Raw genomic sequence first — 23,152 nt, 5'->3', positions numbered from 1 at the left:
TATTCCATACGAAAGTAATAAATTATATTATTGTATGTGATATTTTACTCTTTTATTTTAGTCATTAAGCTGGTGCTTAAATACGCGTACAAAGTGTAATTCCTAACGTAGTAAGCGCAAAAGAATTTTATCTAAGCAACCGTGTCAATAGAATGTAGTGTAGTCAAAATTCAGTTCAACACAGCCTTTTCAACTTCAAGCTATTAGCTACTAAAATAATTTACCCTTTGCAATTTATGTGCCATCCCTTTCTGGCATGGCTCCTTGTCAATAAAAACTCCCCACCGCGATAATACGGCGTTCCTGGGTCTGCAGTTCAACAAGTGCAAGAATATCGCAACTATTTCAAATTCGGTTGTTTTGGTCACACTTGTTTGTTTGTTTCCACAATTGTCAAGTTTATTTTTAAGCAAATTCCGGTATTCATCGTTATGGTATGTATTTAATGCGCCTTGTTGACTTAGAGTACGTAAATATAAGCGAATTAATGGCGTTTGTAGGATATACAACAACTGGAGGTGCTTTGCAAGCAACTCTATGAAGCCACAGACATAAGAATACGTGCCGAGGCGGAAAAAGCCCTAGTCACATTTGTAAGCAGCCAGGATGCGCTGCCCAAATGCCAGTTGCTGCTGGACAGAGCCGATTCCAGCTACGCCCAGTTACTAGCCGCCTCCACACTCACCAAACTCATTCAGGGATTAAGTCTGGAGCAAAGGATTGACATTCGCAGCTATGCTCTTAACTATCTGGCCACCGTACCCAATCTGCAGCACTTTGTTGTCCAGGCCTTGGTTACTCTGCTGGCGAAGATAACCAAGTTCGGATGGTTCGATTCGTTCAAGGAGGAAATGGTGTTCCAAAACCTATTGGAAGATGTCAAAAAGTTCTTGCAGGTATCCCGTACATTTTTTGTTGTTAAATAACTATTTCTAATTCAAATGATTAATCGATTTTAGGGCTCCGTGGAGCACTGCACCATTGGCGTCCAAATTCTGTCACAACTGGTTTGTGAGATGAACTCAGTTGTCGAGATGGACGTGCACCTGTCCTTCTCCAAAAATCGCAAAATAGCCACATCGTATCGGGACCAGCAACTCTTTGAAACCTTTCTGCTATCCTGCTCTCTGCTGATCACAGCCCGTGATAATAGCAAAAACATTAACTTCATGGACGAGTCGCAGCAAGCGTGAGTTAACTATGCTGTAGTATATTATCCAATAGATCAGACCAAGACTGGCCATTCAGTAGAATTACTTTTTGTATCTTCATGATCAGGATCTGACGGATACTAGTCTGAAATGGTTTTACATTATTAGTTAATTTGGTTAATTTTGTTTTTTATTTTAGGTTAATATCACACGTCTTACGTCTAACGAAAAATTGCCTGAGCTTCGACTTCATTGGCAGTTCCACAGATGAGTCTGCGGATGATATGAACAACGTTCAGGTATGTACGCAAATGCAACTAATATATTTGGATACTCTATTAAATTGAACTTGTACGTAGATACCCACAGCTTGGCGTCCTGCATTCTTAGATTCGAACACACTTAAACTCTTTTTTGATTTATACCAAATTTTGCCCAATGGTTTAGCTAGCTACTCCATATCCTGCCTGGTTCAAATGACATCTGTGCGTCGCTCTCTTTTTAGTAATTCTGAGAGAACAAAATTTCTAACGCACTTGGTAGAAGGAGTCAGAGATATTTTAAATACCCTCCACGTAAGTAGTCAAAGAAGAGCTATCTAAGACATATTTCGCTAACGATTTCTTACAGGGCTTGAGTGACCCAGATAACTATCACGAGTTCTGCCGTTTGCTGGCTCGTCTTAAGTCTAATTATCAATTGGGTGAACTTATAGCGGTCCCATGTTATGCAGAAGCAATCCAACTAATAGCTAAGTTTACTGTCCAATCCCTGCATGTATGTACATCCTTGAATCTTGTGGCCCTGGTAAAATCTTACACCCATTCTCTACCCTTAGGTATGGCTTTTTGCACCGAACAGTGTACATTACTTACTCACACTTTGGCAACGCATGGTTGCGTCTGTACCATATGTAAAGTCCCCGGATCCGCATTTGCTAGGTACCTACACCCCGGAGGTTATCAAAGCCTATATTGACTCGCGCCTGGATGCTGTTCCTGTTATTGTCCGTGACAACTTGGATGATCCACTAGACGATCTGTGTATGGTGCAGCAACAGCTGGAGCAACTGTCGGTAATCGAAAGGTGCGAGTATAACAAGACGGTTAGTCTGCTTGTCCAGCATTTCGATCAAAAAGCCCGAGAGTATGAGAACTTGCTGCAGACGCCTAACGCTAATACCATAGATATCACTATACACGAGCTACAATTAACGTGGCTTGTGTATATAATTGGGTCGGCCATAGTGGGTCGCCTCTCCGTTACGACAAGTGATGAGCATGACACAATGGACGCGGAGCTCGTGATAAGGGTCCTGCAACTGATGAGCCTAACCGATGCTCGATTGCCCCAAGCGGGTTGCGAAAAGCTGGAGCTGGCGATACTGAGCTTTTTGGACCAGGTCCGAAAAATGCACAGCAGCGAGCAGGCGCAAAAAGCCAATTTGAACAAGAGACTTAGCGAGGTCTTTGGACTGAGTGACGAGCAAATGCTTTTAAGTTTTATTAATCGCAAAATGTAAGTAGTTTATATTTTAAATTGAATCGACGTAAAGTCTTAACAAAAATTACATCTACATCTTTCAGCATTACAAATTTAAAGTTTTGGGGACGCTCTGAACCTATTATAACCAAAACCCTGATGTTATTATCCGATCTCTCTGTGCATTTTAATTCTGTGCGCAAACTGGCACGTCTAGAAGAAGTCCAGTTTATGCTTACACATCATACAAGCGAACATTTCCCATTCCTAGGAACGAATTCCACTTTGAGCGAGATGAGATGTCGCACAATGTTCTATACTTCATTAGGCCGATTACTGATGTTCGATTTGGGCGAGGATGAAGAAAGATTCTACAATTTTTTGGAACCTTTAACAAGTCCGTTTACAAATCGATATACGGGCATTTGCAAAGATGCCCCTTTCATTTCTCACATTCTCAGATACTAATTTATTTTTTACCTAGATCAATTCGAGTCCCTTGGCTCTGTGCTGATGGACAATAACATCTTCTCTAATGAAGAGGCTAAGAAGGCCATTATTGGCTTGGCTCGAGACCTCCGTGGATTAGCGCTGCCGCTCAACGCGCGCATTCAATACACCATGCTTTTCGAATGGTTGTATTATGCAGACTATTTGCCCATACTATTGCGTGCGATGGAACTGTGGGCTCACGATCCTGCCGTTACGACACCAATTCTGAAATTGTTTGCCGAACTAGTGCATTGCCGCACCCAAAGGCTGGCAGGCAATGTATCCAGCCCAATGGGCATTCTCCTATTCCGCGAGGCCTCGAAACTAATTTGTATATACGGCAATCGCATTCTGCACCAAGAAGTTCCACGTGATCGACTTTACCCGATGAGACTAAAGGGAATTGCCATATGCTTTTTGATCTTAAAGAACTCACTTGGCGGCAACTATGTCAATTGTGGGGTATTTAAATTGTACGGAGATGATACATTGGACAGTGTACTCAATATTATCGCCAAGTTGATTCTCACCATAGAACAGAGCGATTTACTTGTGAGTAACTATATGATAAAGTGGATTAATTATTGGAAAATTAATTGTAAAATTGCAGGAATATCCAAAATTATCAACGGCCTACTACAACTTACTAAATTGTCTGTCGCAAGATCATGTTTCTTACTTGGCTGCTTTGGAGCCGGCTGCATTCGTTTACATTTTAAAAAGTCTTACCAAAGGACTGTCCGCATTAGGTGTGCTTATACTTATATTCAACATTCAAAGATGTTAGTAACACATATTTCATTTCAGACTCGGCCATTTATATAAGTTGCTGCACAATTTTGGATAGTATTGTTTCGTACATTTTTAAACAGCTCCAGATGAAAGGTATGCTGTAAATCATAAAGTGTAACTTTTTCAAACTTAATTTATTTTTAATTTTGTAGTTTCTACATTTCCAAACAAAAAGCTCCGTAGCTTAAATCAAGAAAATGCGCAATTCTTAAAGGTTTGTATGCAAAGAAAGAACGCGGAGGACTATTTAATTATTTCATTCATTCACAGGTTGTTGAAATGAATTCTGAGTTACTCCAGAGTATGATGTCCTCATTACTGAACAACGTTTTGGCAGAGGATTGTCGAAACCAGTGGTCCATGTCACGTCCATTGCTGGTTCTCATATTACTTTATGAGGACTATTACCGGTAAGAAAGATAAACTATATCCCACAGCCCGATCTAATGCGTGTTTTTTATTTATTGTAATAGATCCTTAAAGGATAGAATTATCTGTGGTCAACCAATTGAAAAGCAACAGACAATGGCGCAATGGTTCGATGATCTGATGGTCGGCATTGAGCGAAATGTTTCCAGTAAAAACAAAGAAAAGTGAGTCGTAAAAACTGACATGTATATATGTAGGCCCATCTGCTGTCGCATTAATATTAACCATGTACTTTTTATTGCTTAGATTCACACAGAATTTGTCAACATTTCGGCGCGATGTAGTTAACCTGCCAAAGTCCACAACAGGTGTGTAGAATTAACTATTATTATTAGTTTGTTCCGTTTTCAAATGTTATTTTAAACTATCACTAATTTGTAAGTTACATAGGCGGTGCTGATTACATCGCGACAAACGCATCTTCAGCAGCGGATCAAAATGCGAATTCCGGGAACCATTCCATGGTTCGGGTATGTCCGGTTGTGCATTAGTGTTTTTTTTGTGTTTATTTTTTTCCGACAGTATTTTACACAACTAATTGAGGAAATTCCTACAGAAACGAAAACGTGGGAAATAAAAAGTATTCGAAAATATCGCCGGCGACAACAAAAATTTGGGGTGAAATGTGTTCCATATGGCAAATTATACAAGTTTTGTTTCTGCAGTATTTCATTCACTCAATTCTGTAAATTATTGTAATATACGAATGCGCAAAATACTTGAGCTCTTAATATTGATTTTTGGACTTTTGGCCAGCGTTTTCGTGTGATCGACCAATGTGCGACGGTGGATTCGAACCCAGTGAGCCTGAGTCCTCGCCACATTAGTGCTAACGGAGAGCTCGAGGAGCATTGGTGGTTATTCGATTGAATTGAAGGAGCGGATTGACAATGGATGCAGGATTAAATATAGAATCGCTAGACGTAAGACTAGCTATAAGCGATTTGGAGTAGTAAACAGTAGAAACTGATAATCAGTGCGTTCTCTCTCAATGGAAAATTGGGAAATGGGCGGTCACGTACGTTTGTATTGCTAAATAGTCACATGATTCGCATCTTAACCAAATTTATTTTCTTATCTTACTTTGATTTAATCATCATTCGTTATTTTGTGTATTTTTAAGCCAGCGCATGAGAGAAGCAGAAAAATTAGTCATGCTAATGATTCAGGTACGCCCAAATACTATGGCGAAGTCAATCTTTATTATGGAGGTTATAAAAAGTCGTATTTGGGTCTCATGGTTCTGTTTCTAGGGGAATTAATTACTCGTTCACGTTATATATATCATTCCAGAATATAAAACAGCCAGTAGCCAAGATTGAACGCAAGAAAACTGATCGGAAATATCATTCGGGAGTATTTGTCAATAATATTGACATCTTTGATCTTCGGTATGGTGGCCTTAATAGCGGAGGCACCTCTTTTAAGGGCATGCAACATGCGTGGGCGGGTAGAGATTCCTGCGAATCGAATTTCAACATTAGCTTATAATATATGTTTAATAAAAGGTTACATTTCATGCTTACCCCTCTGGGCGCGACGTCTAAGCTGGCTGTGTCCGGTGCCATAATTACGAGTTATTCGAAAACTTGGGGGGAACTTTCCTAAATTCATGGTCTCGGTGCCGATGGAGTCGAGGGTGGCATTGTAGGTACCTCTTCGCAGAGAAGGTATAGGACTCATTCGGACGTCCTGCAGCTCGATAATGTCCTCTGTCGTTGAACACGTCTCGGATCTTTCGCTCTTTCCTATGGTCGTGGGTTATTTTGTATAAACATTGGGTATATATGGCATGAATTCTAGTGTAGACCTACCGATCTTGCCTGGACAACATTCTTTGACCTTCTTTATTTTCTTTTTAGCCCTTTTGCCCCAGTAAGTATAGTTAACGGCAGCGTATTCCAGGAGGGCTGCGAACACGAAAACGAAGCACATGACCAGATAAATGTCGATGGCCTTCACATACGATATGCGCGGCAGTGAGCTGCGAACACCCGTGCTAATGGTGGTCATGGTGAGCACCGTGGTGATGCCCAATGCAACCCGGGCACTAGTCGCCTCGTGGTTAATCCAGAACGAGACCCAAGACAGCATTACGATCAGAATGCTGGGCAGATAGGTCTGGAATACAAAGTATCCGATATTCCGTTGCAGTTTGAATGAAAGCGAGAGCCGCTGATAGACTCCGGTGGCCAGCCGCTCCTTACGGTCATTGGTCTCGTACCCAATGATGGTGAACTGCGGCAGCTCCGCATCCTCCACTCCGCGCACTGGCGTTGGCTTCCAGTACATCACCACATCGCTGACCGTGTATCCATCTGCAAGGTTGACAGTATTTTAAACGTATTTTTTAATTATTAGTGATAAGTGATAAAGTAGTAGTTATTTATATAAAGCAATCTTGAGATTTTACTTCATCTGATTATAACAACTTTTAAATTTCTCAAGGTTTATTACTATCTACGCTGTCAGACAAGTTATTTTAAATATTTTCTTTGTTAAGAAGAGCATATCAATGGGATCTCAAGATCTTTGTTGCCGAAATTCATTCTATAATATATGTACATCTTTTAAAGAGTCCTAGCCATAAACAAATGCCTTATCATCATAAATTTGATCAAGTTAATCCATTAACCAAGTACAAAAAAAGGAGTCCACTTACAGCTCTCAATTTCCACCGTGCAATTCTGGGAGTCCAATGGATAGTAGTGCAGATCCATCATGCAGGCGAGGGTCGTGGTGAATCTCATGCCATATGTAACAGCTCCATCGCCGCCCAGTCTCACCAGTTTATTCCTCTCGGTGACATCGTGCAGAAAACTGAAACAGAATAGTTTAGAAATGGTACATTTATAATGGTCTTGCTGCACCTGTTTTTATCATTGGCGAAAAACGTATCCGGTACCCATATCTTTTCAGCAAAGTCTCCGGATAAGGTCAACACATCGCTTATGCCATCGTCGTTCTCGTCGTCGAAATATTGTCCAAAGATATTAAATGCCAAACGCTCGTCGCGCCAGTACTGATTTAAATACATTGTTATCGTGTAATCCTAATGATTTGATGAACAAAAACGCAATTAGAATTATCATGTGCCCTAATAGTGTGCAATGCACTTACCATGTTAACTTCTGATATGGCATCAAAGCTGGCTATGGTCAAATCCATGCCGACATGCAAAGGCTCTCCTCCGAAATTGGGCCTGAGTCGAATATCGTATCCTTGCAGTATGTTCGATATTGTTTGGGTGACATTCTCAAGGCGGCCAGCTAGTACATCCTTTCGAATACATCTGAAAAAATACATAAAATATATAATAAATATATGTTCTGCTCATTTTCAATATTCAGGTTCCCAGAATGATATCATCTGTTTTTTTTAATGATAATACAAATTGGTTATGCTACTCAATCCACTTACCGAATCAATTGTAGCTGGGCGCCCAGTAGGAAAAAGAACAGACTACAGGATACTCCGACGCGCGTAAAACATGTCATATTGACAGCTTTTGCTTGTGTCGTTTGTTGGGTCTCAACTTTTTGGAATCGATTGCGCTGTCATTTCCAGCTTTTGGTCTCGCATCGTGGTAGCAGAATCAAAGGCATCTGGCTGTCTTACCCTGGCATGTTTCAAAAAGCTGTGGATTGCAACGTTTTCGTGGTTTTGTAGTACAACACAAAGGAATAACTATAAACAGCAAAACAGTATAACAACAAGTAAACAAAACAAACTTGCCGCGAATTCTTCAGCACTTGCTTTATTATCCCTGAACAATTAAGAACGCGAATTCTTCAGCAATGGTTTGGGTATCAATAAAAATGCAAGCAAAATAGGAACAATAGTAGTGTGCAGTGCAGTCCTATCGGATACACTGTTCTTAAGTTCGTTCCATTATGTAACGTGAGCGAAACAATTATTGTGAAGAATTTAATTGCACCGTAATTATGTCCTTAAACTAATTGCTGGTCTTAAAACACCTGCACAAGGTGGCAACGCCGAGCGGATGTCCTTGTTACACGCCGACTTTTTTAGTTTTGCTACCGAACACAATTTTCGAGGTCTTGCTTTTCATGACATCTATTGGGTCAGTTGATATTTTTGAAATGAAAAATATTATTCAAACACCAGTGTTTTAATGCCCATTAAATGATGCCGTTTATGCGAGCTCATTGGCACATTTAAAAAAGAAGCCGATTTGGGTGGACGAAAGCATTATGTTGAGATTGGAGCACGTTACAATCGAATGCAAACAATTGAAGCTACTTATGCATTTGGGGCACCAGTTTCAGTTCCTCTTGCCCTTTCGCTCATATCAATATCAAGCAGCACTAGCGAATAAAACGCGAATTCACCAATGCATTGGGAAACTTTATCACTTAATCGCTGCGCTTCCCTCTCCCTTTCCCGCTCGCACCTCGTTTACCCGTCTCTGTCAGTATTTTTGTATATTTGTATATTGTATTTTGGTCCTTTGGTTCACGCGTAGCCTCGAACTGCTGCGAACTGCGTGCGAGCACCCACAGTATCTATATCTATCTAATGAATAATTGCTTATAGAGATGCTTGTGCGGGAGCTTCTCGGGTGAGTTCATTTCGCTCGGCTTGACCTGCATTGCGCATCCCTATTATCCAAGTCGGTTCGTGTTATCAAATACATACGTAGGCCTGTGCTTTCCATGGATGTCCTTTTCGCCTTCAGATTTGGCAATGAGGCTGTGCTTTTTGTAAAGCGACATCGCGCGGTTAAGCTCGCGAAAAGCTTTGTACCTTTTTGAAATAAAATAATCTGTATGCTAAATAAACATTCAAAAAATATGTATGCATCGCTTTTAGGAGCTCTAGACTGTATATATATTAAATTATTTTTCCAATTTCAATTGAATTGCATTTTCTTGTTTCGCTGAAAACATGCAACCCTATTGCTTCAAAAATTGTCCTACAAAAATGTCCGAGCAATGCATTTGAACACACTGACACAGATCCAGAAATAGAAACGGATTGATTGGCACTTAAGACACATTTATTGCGGTCACCCACCGCACGACGAGCTTTTGCCGGCAAAACAGTGCCCAAGTGGCATCCATTCAAAAATCAATTCAATTTTAGAATCAACGTTTATTAATCAACTCTATGCCTTCATATTGGACCATGAGAACTCCTTTTTGTACATGCCGTATGCCCACCAGTACAGTAGGTTCAGAAATGCGAAGGACATGGGGAAGGCAATACGCGCCACCCTATCGATTAGGGATACACTATTGACATAGCAGTTGGCGCCACCTTGTTCGCTCTTTTGGGCCGCCGCGTTGCGTTCTCGTTGTTTCCGGAAACTGTTGTCGCTCTTCAGGCACATCCACATCTGATGCAATCGGGAAACGGCCGGGGGCTCCGTTTGGGTGGTTCTCTCCATGGTGTTTGGCAGGATATACGATGGGTCCTGATAAATAAACGAATTCAAGTTGCTTTTTTGGTACATTAAAACTTAACTCACCGTATATGTGGGGCAAAAGATTGCATTTCTTTTGAGAAAACCAGCTCCAGCTAGTGAATTCTGTAACGAAACCTCATATTCCAATCCGAGAGCATCGTTTTTATTGCAGACACAGACACCGCTTTTCGACTCAACGGACTCACTGACGCCGCCCTCGTTTTCATCATTTTCGCTACCATCACTGGAGTCCTCATCCGCAAATGGATCAGCGTCAGCTTCAGCTTCACCATCACCATCGACCTCACCGGCATGATCCGATAATGAGTTGGCTATGCAGATGTCCTCCCACTGATCCTCCAGCTGAGGACTCTCTCCGCTTCCGAGTTTCGTGAAGTAGTGGACTCCGGCAAATTCCAACAGAGTGGCAATGCAGTATAGAAAGCTCATCAATAGAAACCAATCCAAAGCTGTGGCGTACTTGACTTTTGGCAAATCGGTTCGTGAGTCCAGACTAATGGTGGATAGGGTCAGCACTGAGGTCACGCACAGACTCACTCTGTCACTGGTGGCCTCGCGATGTATCCAGAAGGAGACCCATGACAAAACCACGATCAGTATACAGGGAACATATACCTAAACCGCATCGTAAAGACCAATTAGTTAATACGGATGTTTAAAGAATATTTCAGAGGATTACACAAGTTGTAGTTGTAAATACTATTTAATGTATTTATGTGTATCTTACTTGAATGAGGAAGTATCCTGTGTGACGTTTGAGATTAAAAGCCACATGCAGGACTGAAAAATCGCCTTCGCGACGAACTGTTGTGAAATTGCGATGCATCATGCTAATGAGGTCGAATTGATTTAAAGTCATTCCTGGAACAAAGGACACCGCATCGTCCTGATTTTTCCATTCATAGATTAGCTGTTGGTTGATATAGCCATCTAATGAATTGAAAGGGGAATATAACAAGGTGAATATATAAATGTTAATAAACTTACAACTTCCAATTACTAGGGGGCATGATTGCCTGTCCATTGGAAAGTTTTGCAGCTCCATGGGACATGTGGCCTTAATTGTCAGTCTATATTACTCAAAAATATTGATTATTTAAGGTATTTAGAATGAAATTTCTTAACACACCTCATTGAATAAAGAATGCCACCATTCTGATCCAGTCTGAGCAATTTGTTGGGCACAGTAATCATGTGAATTTGCGAGTGCTTGCCGTTGTAAAAGTACGTGTCAGGTCTCCAGATCTTGTCCAGCATTTTGATGCTCAGCGATAGACTCTTGATGGGTCCCTTGAAGCTCAGCCGTTTGTCCCGCCAGTACTGCCTGAAATAGCAGTCCATCGAGTAGTCCATGTCCAATTCGGACACGGGTCCCATGCTCCGGATTAGGATATTCGTTTGCACCACCGTCGGAACGCCCTGGCCATGAGTGGGCAGTTGGGATTGCTCGTAGCGCTTGAGTAGGTTTTCCAAAATCATCGAAATATTACGGCTTAGCATGTCGGCCGCTGCCTTTCGTCGAACTCGTCTTTGATTGGAAATCTCGGAGAAATAACTTAAGTTTGTGGGGCTTTGACTCCGGTTGAGCGATCCATTTGTTTTTGGTTTAGACGATGGCAATATGCGAAAAGAATTGAAGATTCTTGAACTGAACTCATTTGTTATATTCGGCATTTTGGTTAAAATCGCCGCGGGCTCCAAAGTCTTTATATACAGAAGATCTGAGGAAGTGCCATCGTCACACGTACAGAAGTGGATTATAAATCTGAAACATTGATATAAGTTTGAATAAATTATCTGCTGTCCTTTCACTTCCATTCACTTCCGCCCAGAGTGTAGGGATTATAAAATCAATCGACTCTTTTGTCAACTTTTATTGATTGCTTTCCGTTTTAGCTAAGTCACAAGCCGTTGTGTGCTGCATTTTCGAATATGGATGGGCATGGATTAATATTTCATTGCTGCAAGTGTCAGTCAAATTATTTTGAGACGGCACTTAGCTTGATTAATTTTTGTATACCCCAAATTTTGTTGAGTACTTAGTATACAGAAGGATAAATTCAAATCTACATTCTAGTTAAAGAACTAACTTCTGTTGGAAAACTCACCCGATTATAAGGAATGGAACTAGCAATGCTCGAACCATTTTTAACATCACTTTAGGTTTAGGGGATTTTATTGTATATATTTTTTACTGGATGTGCCCTTTTTTTGTTATACCGCTGCACACCGAAATCCCGACATTCTCATCACTATTTGGACTTGTCCGTATTGAAAGTGCTGCATGTTGTGACGTGCTTTATATAATGCAGCATCAATAGCCGCTGGCACAGTTTGTATTCGCCATGCGCAAAGCATGTTGCAATTAAGTCAAGACGCCTTTTACTTTATGTCCATTAGTGGCAAAACCCTTTTTTCGCATTAGAACAGGCAGCACGCATGAAATTTAAGCGACACCCAGTACATTAGATGATTGCAAAAAAGCACAAGCTTGGGCATGCAAAAGTTTACAACGAATGTTAAATGGAAAATTCTAAATTAATTTCTGGTGGAATTTATTATAAAAAACTTGGTTGTGGGATAATTTTTTTTTTAAATAAAAAAATAAATTTAGTTAGGACAAACGAATGAACATTGTAAGTTAAATAAAAAACCTGCCCGATCGCATTTCGATCAAGCCAAGGTCCATGAACTCCAAAGTAAATTCAAGATACGAATGCATTTTTCGCTCTAAATTGGAGCATTGACCTGGATCCTCGCATTGACTCCCGCGACGAATACGACGAGCTTTTACCGGCAAAAAACCGTGCTCGAGCTAAACCGTCAACTAAATATTTTGAATCGGGTTCTATTTAAGTTTTTAAATATGTTTTTACTGTATAAGGATTTATTATTTGAATTATTTCTGTTCAAAAGTTTATCGTGAAAGCAAATTTTGTAGAAACCATGGCACGAGGTGGAAAAGCCCAGCTAGGCTTTTGTAAAGCTCATTAAGATTAAGCTTTTGAGAGACATTATCCTTATGTCCAACTTGTATATCTCCGCTCTCACTCTAATCCGTGAGCGGTGCCAAAGGCAATGGGATACTCAGAAATACTTACGTACCGATGTGCATATAATCGAATTAGGCAATGGCACTTTTATGTCGTTAATTTTCGAAATGAAAGTCGAACAACACAAAAAATAAAACACACATTAGATACACTAAGTAAATTCGTAACAACATTTAATGTAGATATTACCACATATATCCAGAATGATCATCCCCGATGGTAAACATTTCCTTACATTTTGCATTCTCGCTAAAAACACGAAACCTTTAACTCTTTTAGTACCTTTACAAAAATTACAATCTATTCTGGCCAAAATTATGATACCCTCTCGATTTAGCGTAAAAATGCCAAGAACATAGGAAATTCACAAAATAGAGTAAAAAAGATATGACGAAAATCATGTTGCCCCGAAATTGTTGAGCAAATAAAAGAATGCTTATTTGTGTATTTAATAGTTTATACATCTGCAAGCAAAAAATATATTTACAAACACGGATAGAAAACTTAAGTTACCAGATATTTTGCCGAATCCCTGAATGGAATTAAGTTCGCGATTTTCGTATTTTGAAAAAACATGTCTTAAAACCAAAACCCGTTTAATAACATTTATGTGAACCATGGGAACCACAAACGATGTTTGTATTCCTTGGGCTCTGGAAATTGTTGTTAACACCTCTTCGTTTAATTACGTTTGCATACATTACAATTTTGCATACAGACTTAAATCAACAGTCTAGCACATACATTTATAAAATAAGAGAACTAGAAGTTTTTCGACATTTGCACTTTATCGCGACGCGGAAACGGAAGTCACCCAAGGACTTCCGCTTGCACTGTCTGTGTTGTTTATGATTGGACTTGACAATGATTTTATCATTGGCAATCAGACATAAACATTAACCATGTTATGGTCATTTCAATTTTCAATATCGATTTCGTGATCAGCAAACAAAAAACGCGCCCAACAGTAGGATATTCTTTTGTTTCAAAGTTGAAGCACCCGAATTACTTAATAGTTATTACTTATTATTACAAAATAGGAAAATAATTTACTGATTACATAATTGAATAATATATCATATTACATATATAATATATTCATTTTGTATTATCTTAAAACCCCCATGTTTTGAGCTTTAACAGGACACGTTTGCACTTTCACAAAAAAACAAAAAAAAAATCACAAAAAAAGTACAGAATTTTCTACTGGGGTTTCAAGAGCAAATTAAAAACAGTTTTCTTTTTCACATTTACAATCAAATCAATCACGATAATGGCATGAATCGGTAAATGGTTTCAGAGAATTCCCTTTTGTGGGCCATTTACAACTATTTACTATTTATGCCAGCTATGTGATAGTCGAGAGCGTTGTCAGTTGGATTGTTTTTGTTGATGGCGACGCCATCGGCGATGGAGTCGGTACAAAGAGGCTCGAGGAAGCCGTCTCCGTGGTGAGACTCCGCTCTTCGTAGACCCCGGCCCGTTCCTGCTAAAAAGGATTGCGAATATAAGTCGAGCACTTTCGATGCTTCAATCGTGTCAGTTGACTTACATGGGTTTTGTCGTACTTAAAACGCTTCCATATATTCGTCTTTGGCTCCATCGGCGTGCCATCAACGTTGTAGTTTGGATTTGAGAAGGTTAGTACTGATCTACTGGAGCCGCGGGAATTGCGTTTGTTTTTCTTCTTGCTCGTGTTGAAAGCAAGCACTGTAAGTAGAGCATAATTGGTATGGTATAAAGATTAGTTTCGAAATGAAATTAATATCATTGTGAAGGTCAAAGAAATCTCTAGATATCTCAGGACTCCAGAGATTTCTTTACCGCCACCGAACATCAACATTTGCTTACTGAAAATAACAAGTATTATGATGACCACCATAACAATGACCACGCCCAGCGCCACGAGCACAAAGAACTCCCTCTCCTGATCACTCTTCTTCGTATGGCCATCATCACCATGGTTATTGGACTCGCCCAGTAGCTCAGGCGGTGTGGAATCATCGGTGGATTCGTCGGAATATTCCAACAATTGATCGTTCTCCAAATTGGCGTGCACCAAAACCTTCGGCTTGATGGAGCATGCCACATCTTTGGGATCCAACACATCCGGACAGGCACACACGTAGTCCACATTGCGATTGAGACAGAGATGCGTACAGCCTCCATTATCCTGGGCACAGTGATTCACACTTTTGGGCTGACGGTTCAGCGATACAGCGCGTATATCCAGTGCGCCACTTAGGGCATCGCGCACCTCAAACGGATTGCCATATCCACTACGCGGCAGTTTTTGCGACCGATACACCGACTTGTTGTACCAGTCCGTCCAGAATATACTGTTTTCAAACTAAATTAAAGTTTCGTATTAGTGCATTTTGAAGGGCATCATCCTTAGTCATCCTTACCAAAGTCAGACCAAAAGGATGGGGTGCATAAGGAACAATGGTCTGACGACGTTTGCCATTGAAATCAACCTGCCCGATGTTGTCCTCCAAGGCGTCGGCCCAAAGCAATCGGCGATTGCTGCAAAATAATCATAATAATTATGACGGATTATACAAGTTAAGGCACCGCATAAAGTAACTAACGTGAAATCAATGGTGAGGCCCGTTGGGAAGCCGATGCCGGATGTTATAATCACCGTGCGATTTGAGCCATCCAAGTAGCTGCGTTCGATCTTCGCAGGCGAGCTCCAATCCGACCAAAACAGGTAGCTACAAAGACATCGTAGTACATTAATGGCAAATAGTAACTACATGATACGGATAGAGCGGTACTTACGCTTTCTTTGGATGCACAATCAGTGAGCGTGGATCACCCAAGTTATCCTCGACGATCCTCTTGCGACAGCTTCCATCAAGGCGAGACACTTCGATTAGTTTGCGATCAGTATCGGACCAATACAGATTATCCGCAATCCAGTCGACGGCTATTCCATTGGGCGTGAGCACATCCGTACCGACAATCACCTTGCTCTCGGTTAAGTTCAACAGGTTAACTCTACGAATGACATCCAAGTTAACGTCGGCAAAGAAGAGTAGGTTCTTTCGGTAATGGTAATCGAGAACGACTGCTCCATGCACTCCGTTTATGGGCAAAACGACGTCCATGAAATCTCCGGAATTTAACGAAATCATGCCAATTCCCGAACGCAAAGCAATTAGAAGATAGTCCTGAAAGAATTCTAACTTTAGTTGGGTTTGCTAATAGTTAGTATAGTTAGTTAGACCGTACCTCTGGTAGATTTTGACACTGGGTTGTGCTATTCTGGCGCAATCGCAATCCAATGGGGCATTGACATGAATATCCAGATGGATTACGTAGACATAGATGCGAACAGTTGCCGTTGTTATTTCCACAGACATTTTTCATCGTTGATTGATTCTGATTCTGATAGATGATCTTGATGTCCATCAGCCCATCGATATTGGTGATTATATCCCGCTTGGCACTGATGTTACGTCTCTCCGTCATGTGCAACGCCTTCGACTTCCAGTCCGTCCAATAAATATTATCATCCGACAGAGCTAGTGCGTACGGATGGTGCAGCGATGACATGATCAACTTCCGCTGATTGCCGGTATAATCGCAGGAATCGATGGTCTTCAGGCGGGCATCGACCCAGTAGATTCGCTTGCTCTTCAAATCGAGGGACAGACCATTGGGCCATCCAAGATTGGCGGTCACAATGCGTGACCTCTCGTTGCCATCCAAATGGGATCTCTCAATCTTGCGATAGTGCCCCCAGTCGGTCCAGAACAAGAGGCCAGCCTCGTAATCCAGCGCCAAGCCACGCGGCGACTCCAGATCCTTGTAGGCAATCACATGACGATTGCTACCATCCAGACTGGCCACTTCGATGGTGTGACGACCGGCATCGGCCCAATAAATAGTACGGCCAATCGAATCGACGACCAGGCCATCGGGATTCTCCAGGCTATCGCCAACGATCTTCTGGACGTGCAGACCATCTGGACTCGAGCTCATGATCACGTTCTCAATGGTGTCCGACCAATAGATGTAGCCCGTCTTCCGGTCGACATCCAGAGCCACCGCATTTGAGATCGGCGGCAGTGGCAGCACCACATCGATCAGGTGATCGAAATCCAATGATATTTGCCTTATATCGATTCTGTGTGCAAACAGTATGTACTGCGTGGGTCCTTCGGAGCATGTGTGCCTATCCTCCTTTAGCTGAACTCCCACGGTGCAGGCACAGGTGTAACTGGTGGGATTCAGGAGGCAGAGGTGCGAGCAACCGCCATTCAACTTGTCGCAGGCGTTGAAGATGCGCCTGCGAGTGCGATGGAACACCCGGATGTCCATCAGGTCCGTGCTATTGGCGATGATGACATTGGTGTCCTTGCCAGTCAGCTTATTGGCGCTCATCACCGACTTGGTATCCCAATCGGTCCAAAACACACGGCCCTCGTTCACATCCAAGCCGAAGGGATGGCCAAGTCCATCTGTGCATAAGGCGAAGTATATTAGGTTACAAGTTGGTCAACCAACTGAATCATTAGTGAACACTTACTTAGAATAACTTGGCGTCCGCTGCCATCGAAATTCATGTTCTCCAACGTCTTTGTGCCACCATCAACGAAGTAGATCTTGCTTTTCTCGTAATCAATCGCCAGGCCATTGGGATATATCAGTTTCTTCGATGTGATGGTGACGCGCTCATGTCCATCCATATTGGCGCGTTCAATCATCGGATCATCACCCCAATCCGACCAAAACATGAAGCCCTCTGAAAATGGCAAGTAACAACAATTAGCACAATAGATATACCCCTAGAATATAAAAAATAACAATTGATTACATGTGTGGGGGCCCAGTTACTTGTTAAAACGCTGGCACAAAATGGTGATGAATGCACATTGATATTGTTGGCATTTTAATAAGTAAATTGGGACATGCGTTCGAAAGCCAAAACCAGGGCGTACCTGAGCATAGAACTCGAGTGTTTTAACTCTCTAGATTGAGTGTCAGCGTGCAAATGACGAATCGACTGTTACAAGTATAATGGAGTACCAAAAAGGACCTCCAGTTCATGCAGGACATTAGCAAGTATCTTAATGAGTACACCGACATAAGGATCGGCGTACCTTCTTACAGCTGTACACACCAATACATGACATAGATAAGTGAAACGTGTTTAACTAACCAATCGGGTTTACAACGATATCCCGTGGCTTGTACAGCTTCTCCCATATGAGCAAGGTGCGCATCTTTCCATTCGTGGTGGCGACCTCAATGCGATTCGTCGACGGATCTGTCCAATAGAGTTTATCGGTTATCCAGTCGAGTGCCAGACCCACTGGCGACACCAGATTCGAGTGCACCACTCGCTGCTGGTAGCTGCCATTGAGATGCGCCTTATTGATGGTGCTGCGCTCCACGTCTGTCCAATAGATGAAGTCCGTGTCGCTGCACCAATCCAGTGCGACGGCATGCTTCAGGTTATCCAGCGGTACAATCATATCAACATCGTTGGGATCCGCTTGATTATCCCTCAGATGCCTCAAGCGTATGTCCTTGCGCCGTGCCACCAGCACCAGTTTGTCGGCCGTACTCTTACACGTCTTGCCATCCTCCTTCAGCGAAAGTCCAATCGGACATCCGCATCGACGCGATGTCTGGTTGGGCAAACAGAGATGGGAACACCCGCCACGCAGACCACGCCGATCCTTTTGGCAACGATCAGCATACTCCGGCTGTCGAGCCGGATGATAGGCATGGATGTCCATCGGGAAATGGAAATTCTCATGGACCGCTCTGAACTCCTTGCCCGTTATCTTGTCCGCCGCCGACACAGTCTTTGTATTCCAGTCCGTCCAGTACATGGTGTCCTCGAAGAGAGTGAGGGCAAATGGATGTGGTAAGTGGGTGCTGAGGATCTTGTTCCGATCACTGCCATCCAAATTGGAGCATTCGATGGCATGCTGTTTGGCATCGGCCCAGTAGAGCTTGCTGTTGGGGAAGTCAATTGCCAAACCATTTGGCCAGGTCACACCCTTTGATATGATTACTTTTCGCTGTGTTCCATCCATGTAGGCGCGCTCTATCTTCGGATTCGGTCCCCAGTCGCTCCAGAAGGCCAACGCCTCTCCCGGATGCACAACAATGGCCCGCGGCTTGTCCAGATCATAGGAAGCGATGACAGTGCGCAGGTTACCCTGGAAATTGGAGACCTCGACACGCCTCGTGCCCGAATCCGTCCAGAAAAGCAGATCGTGTATCCAGTCGACGGCAATGCCACCCGGCGACTCCAGACCCCATTTGATGACGTCTCGAACTCGCGTCCCATTCATATACACCATCTTGATGACATCGGTGGACACGTCGGACCAGAACATCAGGCCCTTGCGGTGGTGGAAGTCCAGTGCGATTGCATTGTGGAGTCCCTTCACAATCGCCGTATACCGGTTATTACTCAATGTCACCCGTCGTATGTCCCAGCGGTTGGCCACCAGCAGGGTCATCGCACCACCCAGTGCTTTGCAGGATCTCAGATCTGGACGAAGTATGTAGCCCGTTTCGCAGGAGCACTTAAAGGAACCCATAGTGTTGTGGCATTTTTGTGAGCAAACCGGACTGGTCAGGTACTGGCATTCATCTATATCCGTGCAGCTAATCAATCGTGTCATCACATTAATATCGTTCGAAATACACTGTAAATAATTGAGCACTTACTTAACTTTGTTTTTGTCCATGACATAACCAAGTCGACAGGCACACTCGTTCAATCCTGCAGTGGTTTCAATGCAGAGTTGCTCGCAAGGACTCGGTTCCGAGCACTTGCGCTCCTTGGGACAGTCGGCCTCATCCTCGCCGGCTGGACATTCGTTGTGGCCATCGCAAATGTGCTTCTGATGAACACATATCCTGGAAAACACAATCGGGAAATGGGGAATTGTATTGACTGCTTTAGGAGCACATCGTGACCAATGTAACTCACTTAAGATTTGTTAGGTTTTGTTTGGTTGGGCATAAAAATTGTCCCAGGTCGCATTGTAGGTGGCACTCAACCTCATCCTCTCCAGCCGCGCAATCTGGATAGCCATCGCAGAGCCAAGTTTTCTGCATGGACAACAAGAAACTCAATGAGTAACAGAAGATGAGGCGACACCACATGTCATACCAGAATACAGCGCCCATTGTTGCAGGTGAACTCATCGGATCCGCAGGTCAATGGATGCTCCGAACCCACACTGCCGCAATCGTTCTCGTCTTCTCCGCCGTCGCAATCCTGCTCCTTGTCACACTTCCAGCGTTTTGGGATACAGGTGCCATCGGCACACTTGTATTCGTTCGAGGTACATAGTGATGGTTTCTGGGGGCAGTTCTCCTCGTCACTCCAGTCGCCGCAGTCGTTGTCGCCATCGCAACGGAAGCGATTGAGTATACACTGGCCACTGGGCCCACCTGCCCCACCCAGTCCGCCGCGGCACTTGAACTCGCCCTCCGGACAGCTGTTTATGACCGCCGCACACTTGAGCTCATCCGAGTTGTCATTGCAATCGTGCTCACCATCGCAGCGGAAGGCCAGGGAGATGCAGTAGCCATCGTTGCAGGTGAAGTGCTCATCCGTGCAGGTGGTGCGATTGCAGTGGGTCTCGTCGGAGAAGTCCTTGCAATCGTTCTCACCGTCGCAGACCCACGTTCGTGGAATGCAGAACCCATTGAGACACTCGAACTGATCCTCTGTACAATTCGTCCTGGCGCCGCAGTGCGTCTCATCCGAGTAATCACCGCAGTCATCATCGCCATCGCAGAGCCAATACTTGCTAATGCATCGAAAGGTTCGCGGGCACATCACATGTAGCCCGGTCTTCTCGCAATCCCTTTGCAAATTCGGCACTGCATCCTCGTCGGGATTGCAGTTCTCATCGGATTCATTCGAGTTCTGGCAATTGGAGTACGTCTCACCCGGTTGACTGGGATCATCCTGCACGAGAACGGCCAGATTGACTCTAAAGGGCTTCTGTTTGTTACTGGGCCCACCAATAAAACCATCTCGACCACGTGAACTGATTCGATCAGTCTCGCGTATGCCGGCTACTTCGGTACGGCCCCGCTGGGCGCCAATATTCCGGAACTTGGGTGTATCGTTGCCGTTGCTGCCACCGGGTACTCTGGTCTTGGATGGCACAGACGATTCCATTGTATGCAATCTACCCTCGCCACTGTGATGCACCTCCTGGCTATCCTCGCTATTCTGCTGATAGGGCGGATAGTTGGAGACGGGAAAGAGCTTCTCGCCAAACTTGCCCAGCTCCTCCGACAGCTGGTCCTCCCGCGACTCGTTGCCCGCCTCTAAATGCCCAATCCTGGCATCCGAGTGCAGCTGCTTGTGCTTATTCCAATCCCAACGACCCAGTGCGTTTGTCGGTTGAATTCCATAATGGGGCGCGTTACGTTTCACAGCAAGTTTCGTCAAGTCGCCTAGACCGAGACCTAGTCAAAGGACCATTTACTTCTGATTAGTTTTGATTATGACTATTTTGATGCCCCACATCATCATCATCATCGTCATCATGTTCTACAAGTAGTTCAAATAAAACCCTCATCCTCCTTCAAAACAGACAGCAAATGACACGATTTGCAATTGCACCCATACCATTGGAATTTCTTATAAAAATACAACTCCTTTCACATTCTCCCATATCATAAATTTAAAAAAATGAAATAAACTCGTTGCTGGTCCTATGATGCCGTGTATACATTATAGATTGCATATATTTCAATTAAACCCCCTAAGCTGAGAATTTGCTCAATTGGCCAGTTTTCCTGGGCAAGTTTTCATTGAGGAAAAGTGCTGTTGGTCCAATCCCACATCGTGGGCGTTAACAGAGATCCCCTCCCTCCCAAAACGAATCCTATTCGTATTCGTATCCGTGTATCCGAGGGCAATAATACTTACAGAGCCACACGAAGCATACCAATGGCCAAAAGGGAAAGGCTGTCAAATACATGTCCAGACATGTACACAAACTCGCCCACTCATAGGCACGTAACGTAGTAGCGGTGGCGAGCTTTACTGCTTTTGCTGCCGAAGCATTTGCTGCTCTGCTAAGCGGATGCTGCTGCTGCTGTAATGTTGCTCTCCGCTAACTGTTGTTTCGATTCTGTTAAGAGAAAGAGTGGGTGAGATGGGTGGGAGGGAGAGTGAAGGAAGTTTTCGTATTGAGCGCTTGCGTATAACATATTTTGCTACCGAGGTGGATCTAGAGTTTGGAATTTGTTTTCCGGAGGGGGCGGGGCGTAACTTTTAAAATAATGAAATTCAGTTAATGATTTTTTGTCTGGTTATTGGATGCATAATCAAAAGTTTTGGCTTGGGGCTCGGGGGAGGTTGGTTACTATGCGCAAAACCCGCCCACCTGCTGTATATGTTGTATATTTTACACTCAAGCACACTTGATCTTTGCGTAGGTGTCACTCAATAAATTTTATTTTATTCATCTCATTTGCAAGCACTAGGTTACTTCTGTTGCTTATTATTTTCTTATTGTGGCACTGGCATTTTTGCGATTTATACACTTTTAGTTAAACAATTAAAAAAAAAACATTGCGATGTACGCCCTCAACATTTTTCGCATTACGTTGTCTCACTAAACGGAAGGTTAAATCGCAACATGATGATTACTTTGTAGGTCCAGGACCAATGGATTAAATGTCATGCGGCACTTCTTATCCACTCATGTCACTACTTCATTCAATATATATCCTATTTATAAGTTGCGTGGGCTTGGCACTGAGTTTGGCATTTCCAAGATGTGTATAAAGGTGTTTATAACGTCCTGCGAACGAATGCGATTTTTGGGACTTTGTTGGCATTTATGTATGTGTGTCATGCGCACCACACATGCAAACATATGCATATTAAACACAGTATTATTAAACAAAAAGAACCTCCTGAAACTTTGGCACTTTTCAATTCCAATTTAGCAAACGACAAGAACAATTGAATCAGCTAATTGTTCCGCACACATTTGTGTGGGTAATTTACGTGAATGAAAAATTATTTTCGTACAGCACGTCTCTTGTCTTCTTCGGGAATATAACGAATATAAAATTTCAGGGGATTACAGCATCCCTCTGACGCGAAAGCGAAGTCGGAGGACGCGAGTGTTCCACTCAACTCTCGTGCGCTGTTAAAAGTTTTCTCCGAATCCTTAAGCTTTTCTGGGAAGCAAGAAGCTTTTGTCTGTGTTTCGAGAGTGGGGATAAATTAATTTGCAACAACAAAGTTAGCAAAATGCGAGCCCAATTAAGGATTGTATTATTGAAAGCAT

At 43.0% G+C, this 23,152-nt stretch overlaps 4 protein-coding genes across 11 annotated transcripts; 1 reads left to right on the top strand and 3 right to left on the bottom strand.

The window, feature by feature from the left end:
- Nucleotides 1-169: 169 nt before the first annotated feature.
- On the top strand, nt 170-6,343 carry LOC120455575 (ran-binding protein 16). Of its 6 annotated transcripts, none has more exons than XM_039641940.2 (17): nt 170-434; nt 501-896; nt 960-1,189; nt 1,351-1,450; nt 1,511-1,726; nt 1,782-1,928; nt 1,990-2,669; nt 2,738-3,030; nt 3,118-3,677; nt 3,736-3,874; nt 3,933-4,010; nt 4,070-4,131; nt 4,188-4,327; nt 4,391-4,510; nt 4,593-4,654; nt 4,737-4,816; nt 5,103-5,316. In XM_039641940.2, the coding sequence occupies exons 1-17, from the start codon at nt 432-434 to the stop codon at nt 5,214-5,216; spliced, it is 3,420 nt and encodes a 1,139-aa protein (XP_039497874.1). In that variant the 5' UTR covers nt 170-431; the 3' UTR covers nt 5,217-5,316. The 6 variants fall into 6 exon arrangements, 5 of the variants coding, with proteins under 5 accessions (XP_039497874.1, XP_039497877.1, XP_039497876.1 ...); XR_005616757.1 differs by lacking the exon at nt 5,103-5,316 and adding an exon at nt 4,903-5,064 and having other exon boundaries at nt 171-434; nt 4,729-4,816; XM_039641941.1 differs by lacking the exon at nt 5,103-5,316 and adding an exon at nt 4,903-5,064 and having other exon boundaries at nt 171-434.
- LOC120455576 (gamma-aminobutyric acid receptor subunit beta-like) lies at nt 5,511-8,046 on the bottom strand. The gene is made up of 7 exons (XM_039641946.2): nt 7,767-8,046; nt 7,467-7,638; nt 7,217-7,398; nt 7,009-7,166; nt 6,161-6,664; nt 5,873-6,094; nt 5,511-5,806 (listed from the first exon to the last, which is right to left on the bottom strand). The coding sequence occupies exons 1-7, from the start codon at nt 7,841-7,843 to the stop codon at nt 5,631-5,633; spliced, it is 1,491 nt and encodes a 496-aa protein (XP_039497880.1). The 5' UTR covers nt 7,844-8,046; the 3' UTR covers nt 5,511-5,630.
- Nucleotides 8,047-9,474: 1,428 nt separating this feature from the next.
- Nucleotides 9,475-12,199, bottom strand: LOC120455739 (gamma-aminobutyric acid receptor subunit alpha-2). The gene is made up of 6 exons (XM_039642161.1): nt 11,904-12,199; nt 10,925-11,560; nt 10,783-10,865; nt 10,523-10,725; nt 9,838-10,410; nt 9,475-9,783 (listed from the first exon to the last, which is right to left on the bottom strand). Exons 1-6 carry the CDS (start codon nt 11,948-11,950, stop codon nt 9,475-9,477), a joined length of 1,851 nt encoding a protein of 616 aa, XP_039498095.1. The 5' UTR covers nt 11,951-12,199.
- Nucleotides 12,200-13,025: 826 nt separating this feature from the next.
- Nucleotides 13,026-22,970, bottom strand: LOC120456083 (low-density lipoprotein receptor-related protein 4). 3 transcript variants are annotated; one of them, XM_039642674.1, is made up of 14 exons: nt 22,891-22,970; nt 21,778-21,982; nt 19,996-21,311; nt 19,813-19,934; nt 19,548-19,739; nt 18,019-19,484; nt 17,386-17,601; nt 16,086-17,317; nt 15,633-16,024; nt 15,440-15,565; nt 15,257-15,374; nt 14,700-15,198; nt 14,401-14,558; nt 13,026-14,337 (listed from the first exon to the last, which is right to left on the bottom strand). In XM_039642674.1, exons 2-14 carry the CDS (start codon nt 21,827-21,829, stop codon nt 14,197-14,199), a joined length of 6,030 nt encoding a protein of 2,009 aa, XP_039498608.1. In that variant the 5' UTR covers nt 21,830-21,982; nt 22,891-22,970; the 3' UTR covers nt 13,026-14,196. The 3 variants fall into 3 exon arrangements, with proteins under 3 accessions (XP_039498608.1, XP_043862541.1, XP_039498609.1); XM_044006606.1 differs by lacking the exon at nt 22,891-22,970 and adding an exon at nt 22,238-22,435 and having other exon boundaries at nt 13,026-14,334; XM_039642675.2 differs by lacking the exon at nt 22,891-22,970 and adding an exon at nt 22,238-22,434.
- Nucleotides 22,971-23,152: the final 182 nt, after the last annotated feature.

Source organism: Drosophila santomea, chromosome X (assembly GCF_016746245.2).
Source record: "Drosophila santomea strain STO CAGO 1482 chromosome X, Prin_Dsan_1.1, whole genome shotgun sequence".
Classification (NCBI taxonomy): domain Eukaryota; kingdom Metazoa; phylum Arthropoda; class Insecta; order Diptera; family Drosophilidae; genus Drosophila; species Drosophila santomea.
The sequence above is the reverse complement of the archived record's forward strand: the minus strand, read 5'-3'. Positions and strand labels throughout refer to the sequence as shown.